Source organism: Muscardinus avellanarius, assembly GCF_963383645.1.
Source record: "Muscardinus avellanarius genome assembly, chromosome: 14".
In the NCBI taxonomy this organism is placed as follows: domain Eukaryota; kingdom Metazoa; phylum Chordata; class Mammalia; order Rodentia; family Gliridae; genus Muscardinus; species Muscardinus avellanarius.
Window position 1 is genome coordinate 8,274,695 of NC_137800.1, and position 24,587 is coordinate 8,299,281.

The 24,587-nt window shown below is 45.3% G+C and overlaps 1 protein-coding gene across 1 annotated transcript in view; it reads left to right on the forward strand.

Moving 5' to 3' along the window:
• The window catches only part of FBXO16 (F-box protein 16), a gene marked incomplete at both ends in the record, with an annotated part of 42,744 nt that overhangs the window by 1,676 nt on the left and 16,481 nt on the right, over positions 1-24,587 (forward strand). The window contains 2 exons of the mRNA XM_080710194.1: positions 10,355-10,390; positions 20,008-20,214. Of these exons, the coding sequence (XP_080566320.1) occupies positions 10,355-10,390; positions 20,008-20,214 (243 nt within the window). The remainder of the gene's footprint in view (positions 1-10,354; positions 10,391-20,007; positions 20,215-24,587) is intronic.

Sequence of the window (24,587 nt, forward strand, 5' to 3'; positions counted from 1 at the left end):
CGTATCAAATACATTAAACAAATCTCAAGGAATTGTGCACAGCGCTCCTGTTCTCCTAAGGTTATTTGCCATGTGCATTCTGGGAAGGCGTTAGTAGAACGTACCAAACGAGGGATGGTTGGGTGTGAGATTGGCCAGCCTCTGGGGACTATTCCTGCGTCAGTGTGGGACAGAATTTATGAACAGGTCTGAGAGCTCCTATTACAATATCTGTATTTAAGGATGACACCTAGTTGGGAATAAAATTCAATGAACATGTATAAAACCGACCTCATTACCTCGAGCCTACACATCACCAGCTCTTCCTTCTCCTTTACACCAGATTACACGGGTCAGAAACCTTCCCTCTCTTTATAGGGTCTGGGGCTTAATGTTTTTCCTAGTTTCCAAGCGGAGAAGTCGCCCTGTTGCACATGAAACAGAAGACACTACAGTTTCACAGGAAAAGACACCGATTCCTGGGTCCCAGACGGAGCGCTTTTCTCACGGCTCAGCTGTGAGGATGAGCATAAGGTTGACATCAGTCTTCTGGTCGACCTCGTCCCTGGGGGTGACGCAGGGGGCCCAGGAACATGCTACGGATGCAGCGGGTTTACATGGCAGCTGGAGGACAGCGAGCCCGGGAAAGCCACTGCTTTTTTTTTTTTTCTTGGTACTGGGAATGAAACCCAGGGACATTCCACCTCTGAGCTGCACCCCCCAACCCTATTTTTTAGCCTTTTATTTTTTGAAAACAGGGTTTCACTAAGTTGAGAGGGGCCTCGCTAAGTAGCTGAGGCTGTCCATTAACCGTGATCCTCCAGTCTCCGCCTCCAGGGTGCTGGGATTACAAGCGTGCGCCACCAGGCCCGGCGAAGCCGCTGCTTTTATAGCAGGCAGTGAGCAGTGAGCACGGCTGCTCTTGGTCCCAAAGAGAAGCCAAGCTCATCCCTCAGGTTGCCTTCCTGCAGCACCACCTGGAGAAGTGGCCCAAGTAAAGGGTGCTCAAGCCTTCCTTGCATTCTTGGCATGCCAAGACACTCAGGGGCATGAGAGGGGCATGAGGAGTATCTACCAACATGCCAGCACCTCCATGTCCCATTTGACCTCAGGTCCTGTGAGTCCTCCCCAGACTTCTCCTCCAGGCCCCTTTCCCCATGCACCCAGATACCCCCAGCTGTACATTCTCAGTTCCCAGCCTGGTCTCCCTTTGCACCCCAGGCACATTGTAGTAATACCCTCGCTGGTTTCACTGTCTCTGTCCTACCTACCTGTCCTCTATTCGGATTATTATTATTATTTTAAGAATAATCTTTCTGCCGGGCGTGGTGGTGCACGCTTGTAAGGTACCGTGCTTGGGAGGCGGAGACAAGAGGATCACACAGGTTCGAAGCCAGCCTCTCTTTGCTTAAGAGACCCTGTTTCCAAATAAAAAATATAAAATGGGTCTGGGAGTGTAGCCCAGAGGAAGAAGGGTTTCCAGGAACTCGAGTACCACCACCACCACCACCACCATCATCATCATCATCATCATCATCATCTTTCTGAAATAGCAAACCTGGCTGGGCATGATAGCACCTGCTTATAATCTCAGTACTTGGGAGGCTAAGACAGGAAGATCTCAGGTTCAAGGCCAGCTTCAGCTACTTAGTAAGGCCCTCCACGGCTTAGTGAGATCCTGTTTGAAAATAAAGAATAAAAAGTACGGCTGGGGTATAGCTTGGAGGTAGAATGCCCCTGGGTTCAATCCCCAGTACTGCAATGAATAAATAAATAAACAAATAAATAAGTAAATAAAATATCAAACGTAAAGCCAGATGCAGTGGCACATGTCTATAAACCCAGTACTTAGGAGGCTGAGACAGGAGGGTCACAGGTTTGAGAACAGCCTCAGCAACTTAGCAAGCTCCTGAGCAACTTAGCCAGACCTTGTTTCAAATACATACATACATACATACATACAGCTTAGAGGTAGAATGCCCCTGGGTTCAGTCCCTAGCACCAATATATATATCACAATAAAATACCAAACCTATTGTGTGAAACCGAAAATGGGACCACACCAAAGGATAAATCTCAACACCACCCCCCATGCACATCAGTGAGGCCCTTTCAAGATCTGACTTGGCCAACTCCCAGCTCTTGCCCAGCTACTGTCCCCCCAACTCTAATGCCTGACAGCTGAGGTTCCCCCTGGGTCCCTGTATCCCCAGCGCCTGGTACCGCAGCTAGAGGCCACAGGCGGAGCCAGAGTCCAGCCTGCCCTGGTCCCCTCTCATTGCTCTGCCCTGGCTGCCCCATCTCCTTCCGTAGCCCGCAGCTGGCCCTTGGCCTCGCTGACCCTAACAGATGTGCAGGTCCCTCCAGCAGGCCAGTCAGCGAGGCCAGCCCCTCCCGGCACTCTCTTTCTACTCCTCCCATGTGAAACACGAGCAGTTCCAGAAGAGACTCAGGCAGGGGTGGAGACATTGAGAAATAGAACGGGGAGAGCCCATGAAGGAAAACAAGAAGGAGACAGGAGGAGGGGCAGTAACGCCAAGGAAAGGCAGAGAGAGACCAGTGCAGCCTTCGTCCACCGTGACGGACACCAAAGTCTCGGGCAAATCTTTCTCCTTCATCGCACCCATTATTTACTGAGCACCTGTTTGCGACGCTCCCAGCTCTCCAACAGTTTATTTAACAGCATAACTGCTTTCCCTCCAAAACTGCAGTGTTTAGTTTTGAAATCTGTCTCCCCACAGAATCGTGAAGGGTTTTACACACGTGTGAAAAAGTGACTTGAATTGAAACGCAGATTTGTTGCGTGCCTTGATTTTCAGAAATTTTCCTTGAAAAATCAAAAGATTCTTGAATAATTTTGCTGCTGTGGAGGGAAAAAAAAAAGTGACTTAATAGCCCCCAAAAACCCAAAAAACAAAAAAATCCTGGGTGCCTGTTGCCAGTTGAGTGACCAGAGAAGCAGATTTGTGTGTGTGTGTGTGTGTGTGTGTGTGTGTGTGTGTGTGTGTGTGTGGTACCGGGGATAGAACCCAGAGGCATTCTACCTCTGGGCTACACCCCTAGACCTATTTTTAATTTATCTATTTATCTATCGTTTATATTTGAAACGGTCTCACTTGTTACGGTTTGGGCTGTTACGGTTTGGGAGGACTGTCCCTGGGGACCTTTGTGAGGCTCCCCAAGACTATTCCCATAAAACCACAGGTTCTTGTCCTGAGCTAAGGATAGAGATGCAATAGCCTGGACTCTTGCTGAGGATTTAAAGGAGTTTATTAAAAAGATAGAAATACAGAAGACAGTCACAGCCCCATGCCATTCAGGAGTGCCACGGGGGAGTGGTTCAAATGAATTCACCGAGGATTTCTAGGTACAGAGTATTTTATACTCAGTCCTCAACCAGACCCGTCCCCTCTAGGGCCCGCCCTTTTGATGTGTGGGGGATTCCTTCCTGCCAGTATTTCCTGTTTTTAGTACTGACCCCCAAATGTGTTATTTGATCACCGGATTCTGGTCTTTCTTGAAGGCTTCGGGCCTCCTCCCGTGATTATGGAAGTCTGGGATCTCCTGAAGGTTCATGGCATCCTTCCGCTCCCTTGGGAAATCTTATCTTTATAATGGAAAAGGCCCTGGAACTATCTCTGTTGTCTTGCTAATCTCCCTTGGTCCCTGGAATCCTGCAGCTTCTTTTTCTGAAGCTCCTGGCTTCTTTACTACTATAGATATATTTGAAAAATTGAAAATCTTTCCTAATACTGGTACATTAATACATTTTGAAGCCTCTTCCCAATACCACTACATCACTGAGTTGTAAAGGGCCTCACTAAGTAGCTGAGGCTGTCTGCAAACTGTGATCCTCCTGTTTCAGCCTCCCAAATGCTGGGATTACAAGTGTGCACCACCATGCTGGCTAGCAGATTGTTTTTTTTTGTTGTTGTTTTTGTTTTTTTTTTGTGTGTGTGTGTGTGTGTGGTACTGGGGGTGGAACCGAGAGGCTTTCTACCTCTAGGCTATGCTCTGAGACCTATTTTATATATTATTTGGAAACAGAATCACAGGTTCAAGGACAGCCTCAGCAGAAGTGAGACTCTTATCAACTTAGTATGACCCTATTTCAAAATAAAACTTAAAAAAAAAATAAGGCTGGGGGGTGTGGCTCGGAGGTAGAATGCCCCTGGGTTCCTTCTCCAGTACCACAGAGAAAGAAAAGAAAAAGTCAGATAGGCATTGGTGGTTGGAGGGGTCTGTTAGAAAATTTTCATGTTTTGTCTTATTTTTAACTTTATATATTACAAAATAAAAAACAAGCTGGGCATGGTGGCACACGCTTGTAATCCCTGCACTTGGGAGGCAGAGACAGGAGGATCGCGCAGTTTCGAAGCCAGCTGCGCTGGCTTAAGAGACCCTGTTTCCAAATAAAAAAAATATAAACGTAGGTCTAGGAGTGTAGCCCGGAGGTAGAAGGGCTTCCAGGAACCCCAGTACCACCAAAAAACAAAACAAAACAAAACCAAAAGTTAGAAAACTTTATATGTATATGTATTAATAGATCAGATTTTAAAGCAATTTAAAATTAGGACAAATGAAAGTAAGCAATGAATAATCACTGAGAATTGAAAACGCGCCTCTAGATTCACGATCCCACTAGTTTTCTACGTGCTTTATCTCCTTTGTAAAAGCGGTGGATTAGATGGGGCGACCTGGAAGGTCTCTTCCATATCTGATGTTCCAGCTGTGTGAACAGGATTAAACGTAGATGTCCAGCCGGGCGTGGTGACGCACGCTTGTAATCCCAGTACTTGGGAGGCTGAGACAGGAGAATCACAGGTTCCTCCCAGCCTCAGCTACTTAGTGAGGCTCTCAGCAACTTAGTGAGATCCTGTTTCAAAAATAAAGAATACAAAATAGGGCTGGGGGTGTAGCTCGGAGGTAGAATGCCCCTGGGTACTGAAAAAAAAAAAAAAAGTTGATGTCCAAGGACACAAGCTTCCACGCAGCAATTACAAGGTTTTCTTCCAAGCACAAGCATGTGCCACCACGCCCAGTGCAAGGGGGGTTTCTACGCTTCAAAACCAGGGCCTGTCACAAGAGGCAGTGCAGTTGTGAGGTCCCGTTTAGTTCTTGTTTTAATTTTTCCTCTCCTCTGTTCTGTAGCAGAATGAGAAGTATGTCGAATGATCTCGGACTAAAATAAGAGTCACAGGATTTTAAGCAGGCTTTAAGCAAGGAGATGGAATTTAAATTTAGATGCCTTAAAAAAAAATAAAAAGCATAACCAGACGGTCATGGTGGCACACGCATGTAATCCCAGTACTTGAAAGGCTGAGCTAGGAAGATCACGGTTTGGGGGCCAGTGGAAGGTAACTTAGTGAGACCCTGTTTCCAAAAAATTTTTAAATAATAATAAAAAGGGCTGAGGTGTAGCTCACTGGTAGAGACTCTCCCTCTCCCCACCAAGTTCAATCCCCAGTATTATAAAACAAAAACATCATCAGGTCTAGTATGGTGGTGTACACCTGTAATCCTATCTACTCAGGAGGCTGGGGCAGGAAGATTGCAAGTTCAAGGGCAGCCCGGGCAACTTATTGAGACCTTGTCTGAAAATAAAAGGGGCTGGGGATGTAGATTAGTGGTACAGTGCCTCTGGGTTCAATCCCCAGTACTGCCGATCCCCCCCATAAAAAACCCCAAACAGTATCAGGACGGGCAAATGCAAGACATTACATTACATTGAGAGCTTCTGAGTGGAGGAATCTTTTTAAAGTATATATCTCTTTGCCATCCCGTGTTATTATTAAAAGTGACCCTTAAGCACCCCCACACACAATGGCAAATAAGACAATTTGCTTGACACTACTAAGAATTCCACTTTGCATCCAAACACACGGTACGCCTTCAGTAAATGCAATTTTAAAAAAAAGAAAGCAGCGTCCCATATTTCTTTTAGAGTATGATTCACAGATAGTACAGTGCATGTTAAAAGGGTGTTCTGAGAAAGCAAACCTCACTGCCATTAATCGGCCATAATTTAGGAGCTTCCAAATGCCTCCCTCCCACTCCGTAATGATGTCACATGGTGAAATATGTAATTGCCGTGTCAACAGACTAAAATAACAACCGTGGGATTTTGACTTAACAGCAGGCTCTGGGTAAACTGTGATATAAACAGACTGTAGCATTCTGCAAGAAACGAGGATCCGTTTTAATATTTCCCTTTTGCATAGACATTTTGTTTCTCCAGCTCTTTTAAAAGGAAGGACCTGATCGCAAATCTTTGGAATGAGGACTCATTCCAAACCAGGGGATATAAGCCTCTGAAGTCCAGCCAGTGAGATGGTTTTGCCCCAGATTTGGGGACAGACCCCAATCTGAGGTGTCCAGATTCCATTCTGATGCTTCTCATCTCTCTATATCTTCACGCCCATAGGTTGCTTCTGGAGTGTAGACATCTTCTGGTAAACAGCTGGATTTGTTTTGCTTTAGCCCAGAGCACGTTCCCCGTCTCCCACCCTTACGCTACCTGCTATATTTGATGGAATACCCTCTCCCTTCGAGTCAGTATCTCTCTGATTCCCATGAGCACTCCATTGCTGGCCACCGTGCCGGCGCATCCCAGTCTCCTGTTGAAAGCTCAGATGTGGCTGGGAATCTAGAATTCTTCCCAAGCACAGGCCTGGGGACAGTTCATCAAGAATGTAGGGCTGGAGGCTGGGCCTGGTGGCCACGCCTGTTATCCAGGACTCGGAGGCTGAGACAGGAGGATCGCAGGTTCAGAGGCAATCTCGGCAACTTAGCCAGATCCTCAACAACTTAGTGAGACCCTGTTTCAAAATAAAAAATAGCCGGGCGTGGTGGCGCACACTTGTAATCCCCACGCTTGGGAGGCGGAGACAGGAGGATGGCGCAGTTTCGAAGCCAGCCTCGCTAGCTTAAGAGACCCTGTTTCCAAATAAAAAGTATAAAATAGTTCTGGGAGTGTAGCCCAGAGGTAGAAGGGTTTCCAGGAACCCCAGTACCACCAAATAAATAAATAAATAAATAAAATAAATAAAATAAAAAATAAGTCTGAGGTTCATTCATGGAAATGTTCCCTGCCAGTATGTATACACATGTGAATATAACATTGTTAACCTGGACACTGGGTATTGGGAGGGAGGGAGATGGGAAGTGGGGCACCAAGTACTGTGTGAGTGTGTGCCATTGTCAACACGATCTACTTTATAATGTGAGACTATAACGCCCCCAAAAAATACCAGCCAATAAATAAATAAAATAGAGCTGGGGATATAGCTTGGGGCAGAATGACCCTGGGTTCAATCCCTAGTACCCAAAAACAAACCATAAAAAAACAGATGTAGAGTGGAGTTGGACAGAGAGTTTGGAACCAGTGATTTATTTATTTATTTTATTTTATTTTATTTTTGTTGGTGGTACTGGGGTTCCTGGAAGCCCTTCTACTTCTGGGCTACACTCCCAGACCTATTTTTACATTTTTATTTGGAAACAGGGTCTCCTAAGCCAGCGCTGGCTTCGAACCTGCGCGATCCTCCTGTCTCTGCCTCCCAAGCGCGGGGATTACAAGCGTGCGCCACCACGCCCGGCGGAACCAGTGATTTAAAAACAAAATTTTACATGGAACCTCTTTAGGCCTTTATATGTCCTACAAAAAGGGAGTTGAACAACAGCAACAAAGATCTCTAGAATTTCTTTTTTCTTTTTCTTTCCTTTTTTTTTTTTTTTTTTTTTTTGGTACTGGGGACTGAACCCAAGGGCTTTCTACTCCCGAACTATACCCCTGAGCCTGATCTTATTTTGAAACAGGGTCTCACTAAGTTGCTGAGGCTGCCCTTGAACCTGAGACCCTCCCCCATCTCAGCCTCCCAAATACTGGGATTACAGACATGGCTGTCTAGGATTTTATTGGTTCCCAGTAGACTGTTAAAGCAGATTTTTTTTTTTTTTTTTTTTTTTTTTGGTGGTACTGGGGTTCCTGGAAGCCCTTCTACCTCCGGGCTACACTCCCAGACCTATTTTTACATTTTTATTTGGAAACGGTCTCTTAAGCCAGCGCGCGCAGCTGGCTTCAAACCTGCGTGATCCTCCTGTCTCTGCCTCCCAAGCGCGGGGATTACAAGAGTGCGCCACCACGCCCGGCACAGATTTTTTTTTTTAAGTATTGGGGATTGAAACCAGAGGCATTCTACCTCTGAGTTACCTGTCCAGCCCTATTTTAATTTTGAGACAGGGTCTCACTAAGTTGCACGGGGCCTCACAAATTGCTGAGGCTGCCCGCAAACCAGTGATCTTGTCTCAGCCTTCCAAGTAGCATTATAGTTTGATGGGTCTCACTATTTGCTGAGGCTGTCCTCAAACCTGCAATCCTCCTGTCTCAACCTCCCAAGTACTGGGATTACAGGTGTGCACCACCATGCCAGCTTGAAGCTGGTATTTTCTTTTCTATTTTGTACGCCCTTAGCAACCAGACTTTGAGAGGCTGAAAATGAAAGGAAAGCGTTATGTATTGGAATCATAAAACCAGCTCCTCGTCCTCCTGCATCCAGAGAGGACAGGGTCTGAGCCGCTCCTCCCAGCAGACAGCATCACAGAGCTGACGGTGTGGGTGGTGCCAAGAGGGAGGGAAAGATGCGGAACCTGACTTCCAAAGCTGACAGCGGGCGCATGTTTTGGAGCCTGAGAGACATGTGCACAAGCTCATTACTCTCTGTTTCCTCCTCAAATCCCCTCCTCTGCTACATATGCCCACACTATTCTTCCCTTCCCATTTGCTCCAATCCACATACACGCTGACGCTCAGAAAAACACCTAGACACCAACATTTAGATACAGTCACACCACAACTACACTGCTCCAACCATAGATGTTCTTTTTTTTTTTTTTTTTGGTACTGGGGATGTAACCCAGGGGCATTCTACCTCTGAGCTACACCCCCAGCCCCATTTTTTATTCTTTATTTTGAAACAGGGCCTCACTGAGTTGCAAAGGGCCTCTCTAAGTAGCTGAGGCTGTCCTTGAACCATGATCCTTCTGTCTCAGCCTCCAGAATGCTGGGATTACAAGTGTGCACTACCACGCCTGGCTAAGGATATTCCAACAACCACATTTTTCTCTCTTTCTTTCTTTCTTTCTTTCTTTCTTTCTTTCTTTCTTTCTTTCTTTCTTTCTTTCTTTCATACTGGGGAGGGAACCTAGGGGCATTGTACCTCTAAGCTATACCCCCAGCCCTATTTTATTCTTTATTTGAAAACAGGGTCTCACTGAGTTGCAGAGGGCCTCACAAATTGCTAAGGCTATCTGCAAACCTGTGATCCTCCTGTCTCAGCCTTTCAAGTAGGATTACAAACCACCACGGTCGGCTCTAACAACCACATTCAGTTTGACAAATAAGGGTACTTATGCTGTGGACGCACTCTACGTTGAAGGTGTCGATGTATGAGGTCTGGAATCTGTCTAAAGTATCTAAACCTACACAGATGAGTGCTCAGTTGCAAGCCCAGAGGTACACTAATGCAAATTACTGATCCTACCAGCATATAAGAAAGAATACGGAGCCAGGCGTAGTGATACACTTAGGAGGCTGAGACAGGAGGATCACAGGTTCGAGGACAGCCTCAGCAACATAATGAGACCCTGTTTCAAAACAAAAAATAAGAAGGGCTGGGGAGTGTGAGTCAAAAGTAGAATGCCACTGGGCTTAATGTCTAGTACCCCCCTAAACACAAAGAACATGGACATCCATTTATATGTGCACACACTGAAAGATAAAACCAGAGCTGCTCTTTCATAACTTTTATAAATTTTCATGCTATTAATATTGAAACATCTCAGAGGAAAAGCTTTTCTTCCTGGGGTTCCTCCCCCTCGCTTTTTCATCTCCTTTCAAATTCTAAAATTGGTTTCTCCTTACAATTTGATTTATTTCTTTATTTTCTTTTAAAGAACACTTAGTTCTTTTTTTGTGAATTATTTTACGTGGAGAAACTGAAAAGAGAGGGGAGGGGCTTTGCCTAGATTAAAAATAAGTACCCACTGTAATCCCAGTACTTGGGAGGCTGAGACAGGAGGATCACAGGTTTGAGGTTAGCCTCGGCAACTTAGCAAGATCTTGTTTCAAAGTAAAATAAATAAATGAATAAATAAATAAATAAATGACTAAGAAGGACTGAGGGTGTGGCTCAGAGGTAGAATACCCCTGGTGATATTCCCAGGACCAAAACAAAACAAAACAAAAAAGTACCCTCCCAGGAATAAAACCTGACTTCATACTCAGCTGGTACAGTGAATCCTTTAATGATGTTATTGTGGTATCATATTTTGAACCATGATGTGTGAAATCACCCTCGTCTCTTTCTTATTGTAGGTATTTGAAGAAAGAAGAGTTCTTCTTGGAAAATGGGTAAGTGTTTAAAATGTTCCTATTTCTCGGTAATGTTACATAATCGGCTTTAGTCTAGTCAGGCAACTATAATAAAACCCACAGACGGAGTGGCTTATAAACAGCAGACATTTCTCACGATTCTGGGGGCTGGAAGTCCAAGATCACGGTCCGGGCAGATTTGGTGACTGGCGAGGATTTTCATCGTGAGCAACATCTTGCTGTACCTTAACTTGGCAGAAAAGGGGAGAGAGGTTTCTTGGAGTGTAATTGTGTGTGTGTGTGTGTGTGTGTGTGTGTGTGTGTGTGTGTGTGTGCGCGCGCGCGCGCGCGTGCATGGTGCTAGGGATTGGACCCAGAGGCATTCTACCTTGGAGCTACACCCTATTTTATTTTTTATTTTGAAACAAGGTCTCCCTAAGTTTCTGAGACTGGCTGCGAACCTGCGATCTTCTGTCTCAGCCTCCCATTTACAGGGATCACAGGCGTGGGCCACCACACCTGGCTCTGGGGTCTCTTATAAGGGCTCTGATCCCATTTGTGAAGGCTCCGCCCTCACGACCTGATGGTCTCCCGAGGGCCCCAGCTCCTGATCCATCACCCTGGAGGCTGGGAATTCAGGGTGTGGATTTGGGGGGACACGAGCATTCAGTTCATAGCATGTCACAGAGCCCCAAAAAATGCACCCCAGGCAGGGCTTGCTCCTTTTCTAAAAATCAGGAATAGTGCTTCTGCATGCACAGAGAGGTCTCCAGCAGGAAAACAGAAATCATATGTTATTTTAAGACATAATTTAGCCAGGCGCGGTGGCGCACACCTGTAATCCCAGTACTTGGGAGTCTGAAACAGGATGATCACAGGTTTGAGGACAGCCTCAGCAAGCAGTGAGATCTCATCAAACTAGGGAGACCCTAAGACGGGCGTGGTGGGCACGCTTGTCATCCCCGCGCTCGGGAGGCGGAGACAGGAGGATCGCGCAGGTTCGAAGCCAGCCGCGCTGGCTACAGAGACCCTGTTTCCAAATAAAATATAAAATAGGTCTGGGAGTGTAGCCCGGAGGTAGAAGAAGGCCCCTGGGTTCCATCCCCAGAACCACAAAAAAAAAAAACAAAACCAAAAACAAACAAACAAAAAACTAGGGAGACCCTGTTTCAAAATAAAAATAAAACAAGGCTGGGGGGGGTATGGCTTGGAGGTGAAATGACCCTGGGTTCAATCCCCAGTAATACATACACACACACACACACACACACACACACACACACACACACATCTAATTAAAACAATTGGTTTAACAAATACTGAAAAATGGATAGCAGAAGAAGAGAATGCTAGTCGGGTGTGGTGGCGCACGTTTGTAATACTAGCATTTTGGAGGCTGAGACAGGAGGATCACGGTTCACGGACAGCCTCAGCTACTTAGTGAGGTCCTTTGCAACTTAGTGAGACCCTGTCTCAAAATAAAGAATAAAAAATAGGGTTGGGAGTATAGCTCAGGTAGAATGCCCCTGGGGTCCATCCCCAGTACAGAAGAAGAAGGAGAAGGAGGAGGAAGAGGAGGAGGAGGAGGAGGAGGAGGAGGAGGAGGAGGAGGAGAAGGAGAAGGAGAAGGAGAAGGAGAAGAAGAAGAAGAAGAAGAAGAAGAAGAAGAAGAAGAAGAAGAAGAAGAAGAAGAAGAAGAAGGAAGAAAAGAGGAAGAAGACGACAATGACAACGGGAACTCTGAGGATCATGGAGATAGACCTGTGGGTGCTACCAGCCTCTCCGGTCCTCCGGGGCTCAGAGGGAGCGCCTCCAGCCCTGCAGGGGCCCAAGCTGCTAAGAAATAAGATAGGTGACATTACATCCAGCTGCTCCCAGTATATCCAAGGAAGGAGGACACTTCAGGGTGTTTGGAAGCAAACTGGGCCCTGGGATCAACTGCTGCTGTCTGGGCGAAAAGTCAGGACCATCCAGACAGAAACAGCCAAGGAACAGGAAGGAGTATCTCTTCTTCCTCAGTTTCCCTCTAGTGCACTTTGCCCCAGAGGCAGCACTTGGCAGGGAACCAGCTATTAAAGAAGAAAGAGGGTTGCAGAGCCCCCACAGAGTAGAGTATAGAACGGGGCATTTGAAGCTGGACATGGGGGTGCATACCTGTAATCCCAGTACTTGAGAGGCTGAGAAAGGAGGATCACAGATTTGAGGTCAGTTGCAGCAATTTAGTGAGACTTAAAGCAACCTAGCAAGGGAAACAGGACCTAACAGGGTCCTGTTTCAAAACAATAACAAGCCAGGCGTGGTGGCGCACGCTTGTAATCCCAGCATTCGGGAGGCTGAGACCTGGAGGATCGCAGTTCCTGGACAGCCTCAGCTACTTAGTGAGGTCCTCTGCAACTCAGTGAGACCCGGTTTCAAAATAAAGAATTAAAAAATAGGGCAGGGGGTGTAGCTCGGAGGTAGAGTGTCCCTGGGTTCCATCCCCAGACCTGCAAAAAAAAAAAAAAAAAAAAAAAAAAATTTTTTTAAAAATTTAAAAGGCTTGAGGTATAGTTTGGAGATAGAATGCCCCTGGGTTCAGTCCCCAGACCCACAAAAAATAAAAAAATAAAGAAAGAGGGTGTGGATCTGAGAGGCACAGCAGACCCAACATTTAACCTCCGTGTACACAGTTCTTCAGATACTTAAACTTCCACATGAGGACACTAACAACTTTGTGTTTTTACCCAATATGATAAAAATATCATTCATCACAAACAAGGAATTTTTTCATTTGTTACTCAAATGGGGAGACACAGGGTCTCCGTGATCATTGGGTGTCCCTGAGGTCAAAGTACCCATATCTGGGCAATGTTTGGTACTTGTCAATTTCCTCTACAGTCCCAACTAAATCTTCACCACCCAAGACAACTCAAAACACATGGTCACACAAAAACGTGCACCCAAATGTTTATACAAGTAGCAGCATTTGAAATAGTAAAAAAGTGCCAAGCCTCCAAATGCTCGCTAACAGATGAACTGGAGTCGGGCACGGGGGCCACATCTTGAATCCCAGCACTGGAGAGACTGAAACGGGAGGACCGCGGGTCGGAGACCAGTCTCCACAACTTAACAAGACTCTTAACAACCTAGTGAGACCGTTTCAACACAAAACAAAAACAAAAACAAAAAAAAGAAAGAAAGAAAAAAGAAAAAAGTGCTCGCTTCGGCAGCACATGCACTGAAGTTGGAACGATACGGAGAAGATTAGCGTGGCCCCTGCCCAAGGATGACGCGCACATTTGTGAAGTGTTCCATATTTCCTTGGAGGTTCTCCCTGATATGCAGAAGCTATGGAGAAAATGGGTCATAGGAGGAACTCTAGACTAAGAAGGAGAAAGCACAGCTGAGAAAAGAAGGCGACAGAACTGAGGGGGGCGGGAGGGGGCAGAGGGAGCTCCCCTCGTGTACATGGTGTACACTCCCTGCATTTTCAAGTCAATCTCTAAGGCAAACGTGAGGTGGGGGGAGCTGGGGAAGGGTTAAATGGTGATGTGCACACGTACGCCTCCACCATCTCACACCCCATCAGATGTGTGACTGCAGTGCACCAATAAAAAACTAAAAAATAAAAAAGAGCTGACGGTGTAGTTTGGAGGTAGAATGCCTCTGGGTTCAACCCCCAGTAACACACACACACACACGCACGCACACGCACGCACACACAAGCGCACACGCACACACAAAGATGCGAAATGCAGGATTTATGGCATGCGATTTATATCTCAATTTTAAGAATTACCAAAATTCTTAAAAAACCTCTACTTATGTTTCTCTACGTTGATAAAGGTGACGATCTTGAAACACTCCTGCTTTAAAGTTTACAGTCAAAGCCGCCTCCCTTGAAGACCGGCTTATTGTGTACCACACCAGGGCACAGATGCCTTCCCCTACTGACTACTGAATCTATTTTGCTGAACACTGACACATAGCACTTGTTCTTTGATTTTTTGGTGGGGGTGGGATACTAGGAGTTGAACCCCAAGGGCATTCTACCTCCAAGCTACACCCCCAGCCCTTTTTAATTTTTATTTTGAAACAGGGTCTTGCTAAGTTCCCGAGGCTGACCTTGAACCTGCAACCCTCCTGTCTCAGCCTCTCAGGTACTGGACTTACAGGCAATGTCACCAGACCTGGTATAAAGTACCAGTTCTAACCATTCTTGTCGGCCTCGGTTTTTCATCAAATCTTTTCAGGTAGAGGCTTGTTCAGAATGGCTAATCTTGTGTACTAATATCCTAAGTTGACGTAATCAGGGCTGCATTTAATCCAGCCCAGGCTCTGATAGCAGCATGGTTGACCAGCTTCTGTCTATTTGGGTTGGTGGGTGCTGTTGTCAGTGTTAAATGTCTTTAATACCATTCTGGGTAAACTTCAAGGTCCTCAGAGTTTCAAAAGATTTTTTTTTTTTTTTTTTGCTGGACTTAATAGTATATACCAGTAATTGCAATACTTGGGAGGCTGAGACAGGAGGGTGGCAGGTTCACAGCCAGCCTCAGCTACTTAGTGAGGCCCTCTGCAACTTAGTGAGACCCTGTTTCAAAATTTAAAAAAATATCCGGGCGTGGTGGCACACACTTATAATCCCAGCGCTTGGGAGGCTGGAACAGGAGGATCGCACAGGTTCGAAGCCAGCCTCAGCTACTAAGTAAGGTTCTCAGCAACTTAGTGAGACCCTGTTTCCAAAATAAAGTATAAAATAGGTCTGGGAGTATAGCCCGGAGGTAGAAAGCCTCTGGGTTCCATCTCCAGGGCCACACACACACACACACACACACACACACACAATAAACAATAGGCTGGGGGTGTAGCTCCGAGGCTGAATGCTCCTAGTACCACAAAAAAGTAAAAAGGATAAGTTCTATTCTTGCCTTTTATGATATCTGATAGAAGTATATATTTGTAAAGATCACTATTATCTTTTTCTAGAGAATAACCTATAAGAAGCAGAGATGGTTCTTTTGTGCTCCTCATTATACATTCATTGACACCAGGCATTTAATAAATATTTTCTAAATGAAATTTTCTCTTTTCCCTCACCAACCATTTTAGTCCTTGAATGCACTAAACCATGTGGTGACTTGTGTACTCCACAAAAACCTACTGTAATAAAAAGGAGAAATAATGATACCGATGTTTTAATCGAGTGTTCCTTGGGACTGTCATCATGAAGATCAAATTTTGCTTTTAAAGCTTAATCTAGTATTAGAAGTAAAGTCATTTTTTAAAAACCTGGGCAGAAAGGTAAGATGTAATATGAACCCTAGTCAATGCTAGACAACCCCAAAGTATTTTACGTCTGCCGTAGAATTTTTCCCATACATGTGCACCTGGTTTTGTCTTATGTTTTTTATACAGCAAGAAACAAAAGAATTAAGAGGAACGCAAGTAATCTTGTATTTACCCCTTCTCTCTCAAGTCTTCTCTGCCCATCAATCCCTGTTAGGAAAGGCAGTCGCCGCCAAAATCTGCAGAAAGCGGCAACACAGCAGAATGAAATCCCAGCCCCCCTCCCTTACCTATGTAGGAAAAGGCCAGAGACAGATAATAACCTGCGTAAGTAGGGTGCGCTGGGGCCCTGTCAAACACAGCGCAAGAGAGCGTAAACCGGTCAAGACTTCTAAAAGTCAACTGGACAGGATCTACTAACATTTGAAATGCACGTACCCTTTGAACCTGTAATTCCATCTTTCTTTATATTCCATTTTTTTTATAGTAGAGAAAAATTCACATGGGACATAAAAAATAAGCGGGTACCAGGATGTTGGAGCTTTTTCCTTTCTTTTGTATGGGAAGCTATGTAAATGGTGTCAGCAGTACACGGAGGGCGGGGTGCAGCCTGGTGAGAGAGCGGTTGCTTAGCCTGTGTGCGGTCTTGAGTCTGAGCCCCGGCTCTGCAGCGCAGCAGCAGCAGCAGGATAAGTAAAGGTAAACAAAATTAGGAACTAGATCATGGCCTATCAGTTCCATCATGAATAAGAAACAGTATGCTGCGGATATCATTTTCTGTCAGGACATGTATGGCTTCCTTCCTTCCTTCACTTATTTATTATTATTATTATTATTATTATTATTATTATTATTACGGGTCTGGGGATGGAACCTAGGGGCATTTGACCTCTGAGCTACACCCCCTGCCCTATTTTTTATTCTTTATTTTGAAACCGGGTCTCACTGAGTTGTAAAGGGCGTCACTAAGTAGCTGAGGCTGTCTGCGAACTGCGATCCTCCGGTCTCAGCCTCCCGAATGCTGGGATTACAAGCGTGTGCCACCACGTCCCGCTTATTTTTATTTTTTTATAGTTCTAGGGATTGAATCCTGGGGCATTCTACCTCCGAGCTACACCCCCAGCCCTACTTTATTTTTTAGTTTGAAATAGGGTCTCATTAAATTGCTGCGGGCATTATGTTGCTGAGGTTGGCTGAGAACCTGTGATCCTCCTGTCTCAGTCTCCTAATTACTGGGATTACAAGGGTACGCCACCCCGCCCAGTTAATATTTTATTTTTTAACTGCTCCATCGTATTCTATGGATGGTATAATCTCATTTATTGAATTGCTTTCTGAGTAATAAATGTATGTGTGAGCACATAGAAAAGCATGAGCATCAAACTTTTGAAAGATGGGTATCTTTGGGGAATAAAGTGAGATTTGCTGGAGAGGCATGGTTAGGATATATATATATCTCCTACATATATTATATATAATATGTCACATATATTTGTTTTGGAACAGAGTGTTGTTAGGTTGCTGAGGGCCTCACTGAGTTGCTGAAGTTGACCTCAAACCTGTGATTGTCCTGTCTCAGCCTCCCAAGTACTGGGATTATAGACATGGGCCACCACGCTCTGCCTACGGTTAGGATTTTTATGTTTGGTTTTACCAAATCTGTTTGAAACCTTTAAAATAAGACCACATTTATGCTTCAATTGTGGAATCGAAATTCTGTTAATAGGACTAAGAAACTGAACTAGATTAAAATAGTATAACCCAATCCACAAAAATCCACCTTCAGTCCCACTCCCCTCCCCCATTTCTGCTTTTCAGTGAGATGGTTAAGACCCGACAACTCTCTAAACTTCTGAAACTGCAAGATCCCTGCCAAGGCTACTCTAAAAATAGCATGTTTGCAGTTAGGATGAGTCAAGAAAGACCCATCACACAGCATCCTTCAGGAACAAATTATAAAGGGAGGCGCCACACAAGACGCTAGAGAAGGTGTCGGGTGCAGCAGCCCACGCCTGCAGTGCCAGTACTCGGGAGGCTGAAACTGGAGGGTTGCAGGTTCAAGGCCAGTGCAAAGCAATTTAGCGAGATTCTATTGCAAAATAAAAAATGAAATAGGGTAAGGGGGTGTAGCTCAGTGGTAGAGCGCCCGGGTCCAATCCCTAGTACCACACATACGCGCACACATGTGCAAAAGAGACTAAGAGTCCTAGCTGCTCCTCAACCTCACAGGGTCTCTTTACTTTTTCTTCCTTCCTTCCTTTCTTTTTTCTTTCCTTGTTCTCTCTCTCTCTCTCTCTCTCTCTCTCTCTCTCTCTCTCTCTTTCTTTCTTCCTTTTTCTTTTTCTTTTTTTTTTTTTTTTTTGCAGTACTGGGGATGGAACCCAGGGGCATTCTACCTCCAAGTAACACCCCCCAGCCCTATTTTTTATTCTTTATTTTGACACAGGGTCTCACTGAGTTGCAAAGAGCCTCACTAAGTAGCTGAGGCTGGCTGTGAACTTGCACAATCCTCCTGTCTCAGCCTCCCAAATGCTGGGATTATAAGCGTGCGCCACCATGCCCAGCTCTTTATTTTTATTTTTATTTTTATTTTTATTTTTATTTTTTGCAGTACTGGGGATGGAACCCAGGGGCGTTCTACCTCAAGCTACACCCACAGCCCTATTTTGAGATTAAAAAGATAATTACATTTACTTCCTCCCCTGATGACAATGGTCGAAGGTAATTTATATTTGGCTTTGATAGGCATTCTTTGCCTCCAGGGAATTTTCCTTTCTAAATGTGTTTGTTTAAGCTAATAGAAAATGAATTTGCATTCCTTGAACTCCTACCAATTCAAGGTGGGTAGATGACTCAGAAGAAGGCTTCACAGGAAGGGAAATCTGTCTGGAATTTAGAAGGTGCTGGGAAGAATCCAGAATGCAGATAATCCATGACAGGATCAACTGTATAGGAACCAGGATTAACTGATAACCTCCCACATTTCTTGCACCACTTCTTCAGTGAAATTACCCATAGTAGAAACGGCAAATAGCCAACCAGGCATGGTGGCGCACACCTGTAATACCAGCATTCGGGAGATTGAGACAGAAGGATCAGTAGATAGCCTCCGCTACTTAGTGAGGCCCTCCACAACTTAGTGAGACCTTGTTTCAAAATAAAGTATAAAATAGGTCTGGAAGTGTAGCCTGGAGGTAGAAAAGACCCTGGGTTCCACCCCCAGTACCACCAAAAATAAATAAATAAATAAATAAAGCGTTAAAAACTACGGCTGGGGTGTAGCTTGCAGGCTGAATGCCTCTGGGTTCCATCCTCAGTACCACAAAAAGAGAAAAAAAGGAACGATCTCTATGTGAAATATAAAATGGTACACACAAAAAAATGAAGCTAGCCTGAACTTCCCAACTGTCTCTTCCATAATGGGATAAAGGGAGAGAATTCAGCTTCTGGTGAAGGGGCTCACTCAGTGGGGAGGTATTTTTCCTGTAAGAGACTTTCTTTTGGTTTTCACCAGTTCCCAAGTTCTTATCTTTGGTTCATCCTGAAGTCTTCGGGGGACCAATTTAGGGTAATTTCTGGCAAAAATGGTGCAGTAGCCTAAGTTATTATCGGGCCTGCCCCAGATTCCTTTGGTGTTTGCTCCTCCTCAGGGATTCTTCATTACTTACTTGTTCACACATATAAATCTAAGACAGGACAGTGTCATGTTTGGGTTTATAAGGTACCAGGAGACCTCACATAGAGTAGGCAGCCATGTTGGAGCGGGGCTTGGTTGCTATGGAGGGGCCTCCGGGGTGTGGTTTGGGGGTTATAGATGGTGTCTCTTGTCCTGCTTTCTCTCTGGCTTCTGGCCTTCAAGGTGTGAGAGCTGAGCCCTTGCACTCTCCCTCTCTGTGCTTCCCACTGTCTTGTCTTGAGCTCCACAGACCTGGCCTGATATGGACTGAACCCTGGAATCTCCAAAAACTGCGAGCCAGTAAATCTTCCTCTAAATTACCTGTGGTCAGGCTTGTTGGGTCACAGCAGTGGGAATGTTGACCGAGACAGACAAGAAGTGAAACATGGAATTCATTAAATCGGTACGGAAGGAGAGTATATGCATTAGAAACAAATGTTAGACTTCCTATAATTCCAAGATAGGCTGAGACAGGAGGATCTCAGGTTCAAGGCCAGTCTCGGAAACATAGCAAGATTCTCAACAACTTAGCAAGACCTTGTTTTAAACCTAAAACTAAAACAGGGCTGGAGTCTAGCTCAGAGATAGAACACACCAGTACCAAAGAAAAATAAAAAACCCACCCTTTCACGTGTGTGCTAGTCACATCTCCTCCTCCTTAAGGATCTCTGCTGTCAGAGTAAACCTGGAGCTTTTTGTGTTTCTGCTTTTTTAGTTTGACAAATGGACGGACTCTCAAAGGAGAAGGATCCTCACAGGCCTGTTAGAGCGCTGTTCCCTGTCACAGCAAAAGTTCTGCTGCCGAAAGCTTCAGGAAAAAATCCCAGCAGAAGCGCTGGACTTTACCACCAGGCTTCCGAGGGTGCTGTCTGTGTACATCTTCTCTTTCCTCGACCCCCGAAGTCTTTGTCGTTGTGCACAGGTAAAGGCAAAGAAGTGGTGTGTGGCCTTTGGGGATGACAGCCTCTGGACTCTGAACCTTGAGTAGCGTCAGGATGAAGCCTGCACGTACACACGTGCAGAAAACCGAGCGAGGCACGTTCAGTTAGAGTTTGAATGACCCTCCGCCTCCTTTGTGTTTATCCCTGTAGTTAGTGTTCAAAATGGGGGTGAGAATAAGCCACCATGGCTGACCACAAAAATGTATCCGTTAGTTGGGGGAGATACATACACATGTAAGAAGCGGTCCCTCAGCAGGACGGTTTTTTATTGCACAGAAATATAACTACAATAAAGCCCTAAATTGTGTAGTGCAGGCCACCTGTGAATAGAAAAGCTCAAGACCGGGTGCTCCTGAGACATATACACAGAAGAGCAGGAGAGTTAAAAGAGGCCCAGCTGGGCAGGGTGCTCACAGAGGCATAGTGAGTGGCACACACCTGCAATCCCAGTACTTGAGGGGCTGAGACAGGAGAATCACAGGTTCGAGGACAGCTTCAGCAAGTAGTGAGACTCTCATCAACCCAGCAAGACCCTGTTTCCAAATAAGAAATAGAATCTGGCTGGGGGTGTAACTCGAAGGTAGAATGCCTCTGGGTTCAATCCCTAGTACCACACACACACAAAAAGAATGCTGTAAATTGTCATGTGTGGTGTAGAACACCTGTGATCCCAACCTCTCAGGAGGCTGAGGCAGGAGGATCACAAGTTTGAGACCAGCCTGGGTGACTTAGTAAGACCCTGTCTCAAAATGAAATAAAAAGGCACAGGAGATATAAGTCAGTGTAGAGTGTTTGCCTACTGTGTGCAAGGCCCTGCGTCTAATCCTCCATACCATATACACATGCGCATGCACACACACAAGCATATATCCATCCCTATGTTAAGGAAACTAAAAAGACTAACGACTCAGTAGAAAAGTGAGCAAAGAAATGGAACAAGTAGTTCACAGAAAAAGAATTGCAGATGTCTACCATATGGGAGGTGCTTAGCCTCATTCTGACATGCCATCTTTCCTCGCTCAGATGGACGGATTTTTAAAAAATGACAATATTCTAACAGCCTAGTGGGGTGGCAACACTTGGAATCCCAGCATTTGGGAGGCTGAGACGGAGGATCTGGGTTCACAGCCAGCCTCAGCTTTTAGCTAGGCCCTTTGCAACTTAGTGAGACCCTGTTTCAAAATAAAAGATTGAAAATTGGGCTGGGAGTATAGCTCGGAGGTAGAATGCCCCTGGGTTCAATCCCCAGCACCACAAAACAAACAAACAAACAAACAAATAAATAAAATTATAATATTCTATATTGGTAAAGGCATAGGAAAATAAGCACTTTTATATTGCTAGTAGATGAATCGATGCACACACATGGAGAACAACTTGGTAGCATTACATTTTGAAGTAAAAATTCTTTTTAACAAAGCAGTTCTACTTCTTGGAATTTGTCTGATGGGTATATCTACCTCAGCATGTATTAAAATTATTTCTGAGCCAGGCATGGTGGCATATGCCTGTAATCCTAGTGCTTGGGAGGCTAAGACAGGAGGATTGCAAACAAACACACACACACACACACACACACACACACACAGCAACAACAAATTAATGCAACCCTACAAACATAAGAATATTCAGCAGTCTGGGCCTCTGCAGTCTTTCTCTGGGCAGACACTAAGTGCCACCGGCACCTTTCCTGCTGCAAGCCTAGTTCTCTGAGTCTTTCTCAGTCTATGCAGATAACCGGTACCAATGGGGCTGAATCTAGTGTTAAGTGTAGGTCACCTACTACGCTTTCCACAGATGTGGAGTCTCGGTTTCTTCCTGACTCTGTAAGTGGAGGATGCCTCTGAGACCAAACTCAATCTAAGAGTCTCTGCTCTCCACAGCTAGTGCTGGGCTGCTCTGACTTCTCCCCGTCCGTCACGATTGGGTGGTATGTGGTGATCCCAGAGATCCTACTGGTTGGATCTACTGTTAAGCGTAGAAGTGTCCCCCTGACAGTTTCCACTTTCCACTGATCCAGAGCCTGAGGTTGTCTGGGTCTCTGCTATGTCCAACAGCAGACTCTAACCGCACCTCCACCAGGTTGAACTGCAAAGTCTCAGATCCAGGGAATTTATCAGGGCTGCGCGAGTCTCTGAGGGTGCCGCGCTGGGTGCTCTCCCCTGGGACAGCGGCTTCACTTACATTGAGCACCGGTCTGGATCTCTGGAGGGCGTGGTGAGCTCGGCCGCCACTGCTGCAAGTTATAGCCGATGTTTGCGCAGGAGGAACTGATGGCTTACGATTCCGATGATCTACAGCTGCTTAATTCAAGTCGGTTGTTTTCCTGTTCATCTCTGCAGTCAGGTGTAATAATAAGGCAAGATGGTGCTGTGGTGGCGCCTGCAGCTGCAAGGTTTCTTTTCTGCTTTCTCTGATCAGTGTTCTAGTCTTTTTTCCTGCCATCTTTTACTTATCATGGTATATATAATATATGGTGTTTTCTGGCTTTTGAAAGAACGCTGTTTTTAAGGCAATGGAGAGCGGGTGTCAGCAGGACTGGTATGTGCTGCCTCCCTAGGTCCCCACCATCCCAGAACTCCCTACGGTATTTAAAATGAAGAAAAAGCTGGGCGTGGTGGTGCATGTAATTCCAGTACTTGGGAGGCTGAGACAGGAGGATTGCAGGTTCACAGACAGCCTCAGATACTTAGTGAGGGCCTCTGCGATTTCGTGAAACCCTGTTTCAAAATAAAGAGCTAAAAATAGGGCTGGGAATATAAATCAAAGGTAGAATGGCCCTGGGTTCCATCCCTAATACCACAAAAATAAATTAAATAAATAAATAGAAATGAAATGAAGAAAAGTAGCCGGGCATGGTGGCGCACGCCTGTAATCCCAGACGTCTCGCCACTGAATTCCAGGTTAATTGCCACTTGAAGATTAAGGTGCATGTGGCTTCACTTACGGGTTGAATGGACGAGGTGCGGCTTCCGTTCCTGCCCACGGGCTCCGTGAGAGCCTCACTGTCTCCCCTCCAGAGCCTGCACCTGTTATTTCTTCTAATCATGCCCTACTCCTGCTTAGCGTCTCGGCTTCCACACAGCACCCAATCAACTTAGCAGAAAGGAAGGTAAAGAGATGATGGAAGAATGGCTGCGTGGGCCCCAAGCACCGTTCTGGAGGGGCCTGATTTTTCAAGGGGCTACTCAAGAATTATTGACCATTTAATTAATCCTAGAAGAGAGGTCAGTGTTCACGGGTGAAATTAATTTGGATTTGAAAGTTACCTGTCATCTTGCAACACTTCCAGTTTAGAGAATCACTAGTCTCCATTTTTTGGGGTTTTGTTTTGTTTTGTTTCATGGTATCGGGATGGAACCCAGGGGCATTCTACTTCTGAGCTACATTCCTAGCCCTATTTTCCCCCCCTTCAGTACTGGGCATGGAACCCAGGGGCGTTCTACCTGCGAGTTATATCCTCAGGCCTATTTTTTTATACTTTATTTTGAAATAGGATCTCACTATGTTATAGAGGGCCTCACTAATTAGCTGAGGCTGGCCATGAATCTGCGATCCTCCTGTCTCAGCCTCCTCCCATGTCCTGGGATTACAAATGTGTGCCACCATGCCCAGCTTTCAACTTTTTTATGTAAACCTGATCTGTTTCTAGCAAGACTTATTCAAAACTACGGGTAATTTATGTAAATACTGTTACACATAGTAGAATCACTTCCACTATTTGCTGGGTATATGGGAATTGTTCTGTGGATTACTTTTATTACTATTTTGGTACTAGGGATTAAACCCAGGAGCATTCTACATCTGAGATACATCCCCATTCCTTTTTTTTTTTTTTTTTTTTTTGTGGTACTGGGGATTAAACCCAGGACCATTCTACCTCCAAGCTACACCCCCAGCCCTATTTTTTTATTCTTTATTTTAAAACAGGGTCTCACTAAGAAGCTGAGGCTGTCTGTGAACTGTGTTCCTTCTGTCTCAACCTCCCCAATACTGTGATTATAAGTGTGCACCACCACGTCTGGCCCCAGCCTTTAAAACAAACAAACAAACAAACATAGAAACAGAGTTTCTAAGTTGCTGAGGTTGTCCCTAAATTGCTCAGGCTGGACTGAAGCCTACGATCCTCCTGTCTCAGCCTGCCAAGTACTGGGATTACAGGTGTGTGCCCCCACACTTGGGCATATATAACTTTTGTATAACTTTGATATGACCTTCAGGAACCTTTAAGAATTTCCAGAGTCTATTTGAGCCTCATTTCCTCATTTGCAAGGAGAGTAATAATTATCGTTACCTCCCTAGATTGCTATGGGAATGGCTAATAGGTCCCCCGTAGAATACAGGTGTATTCTAA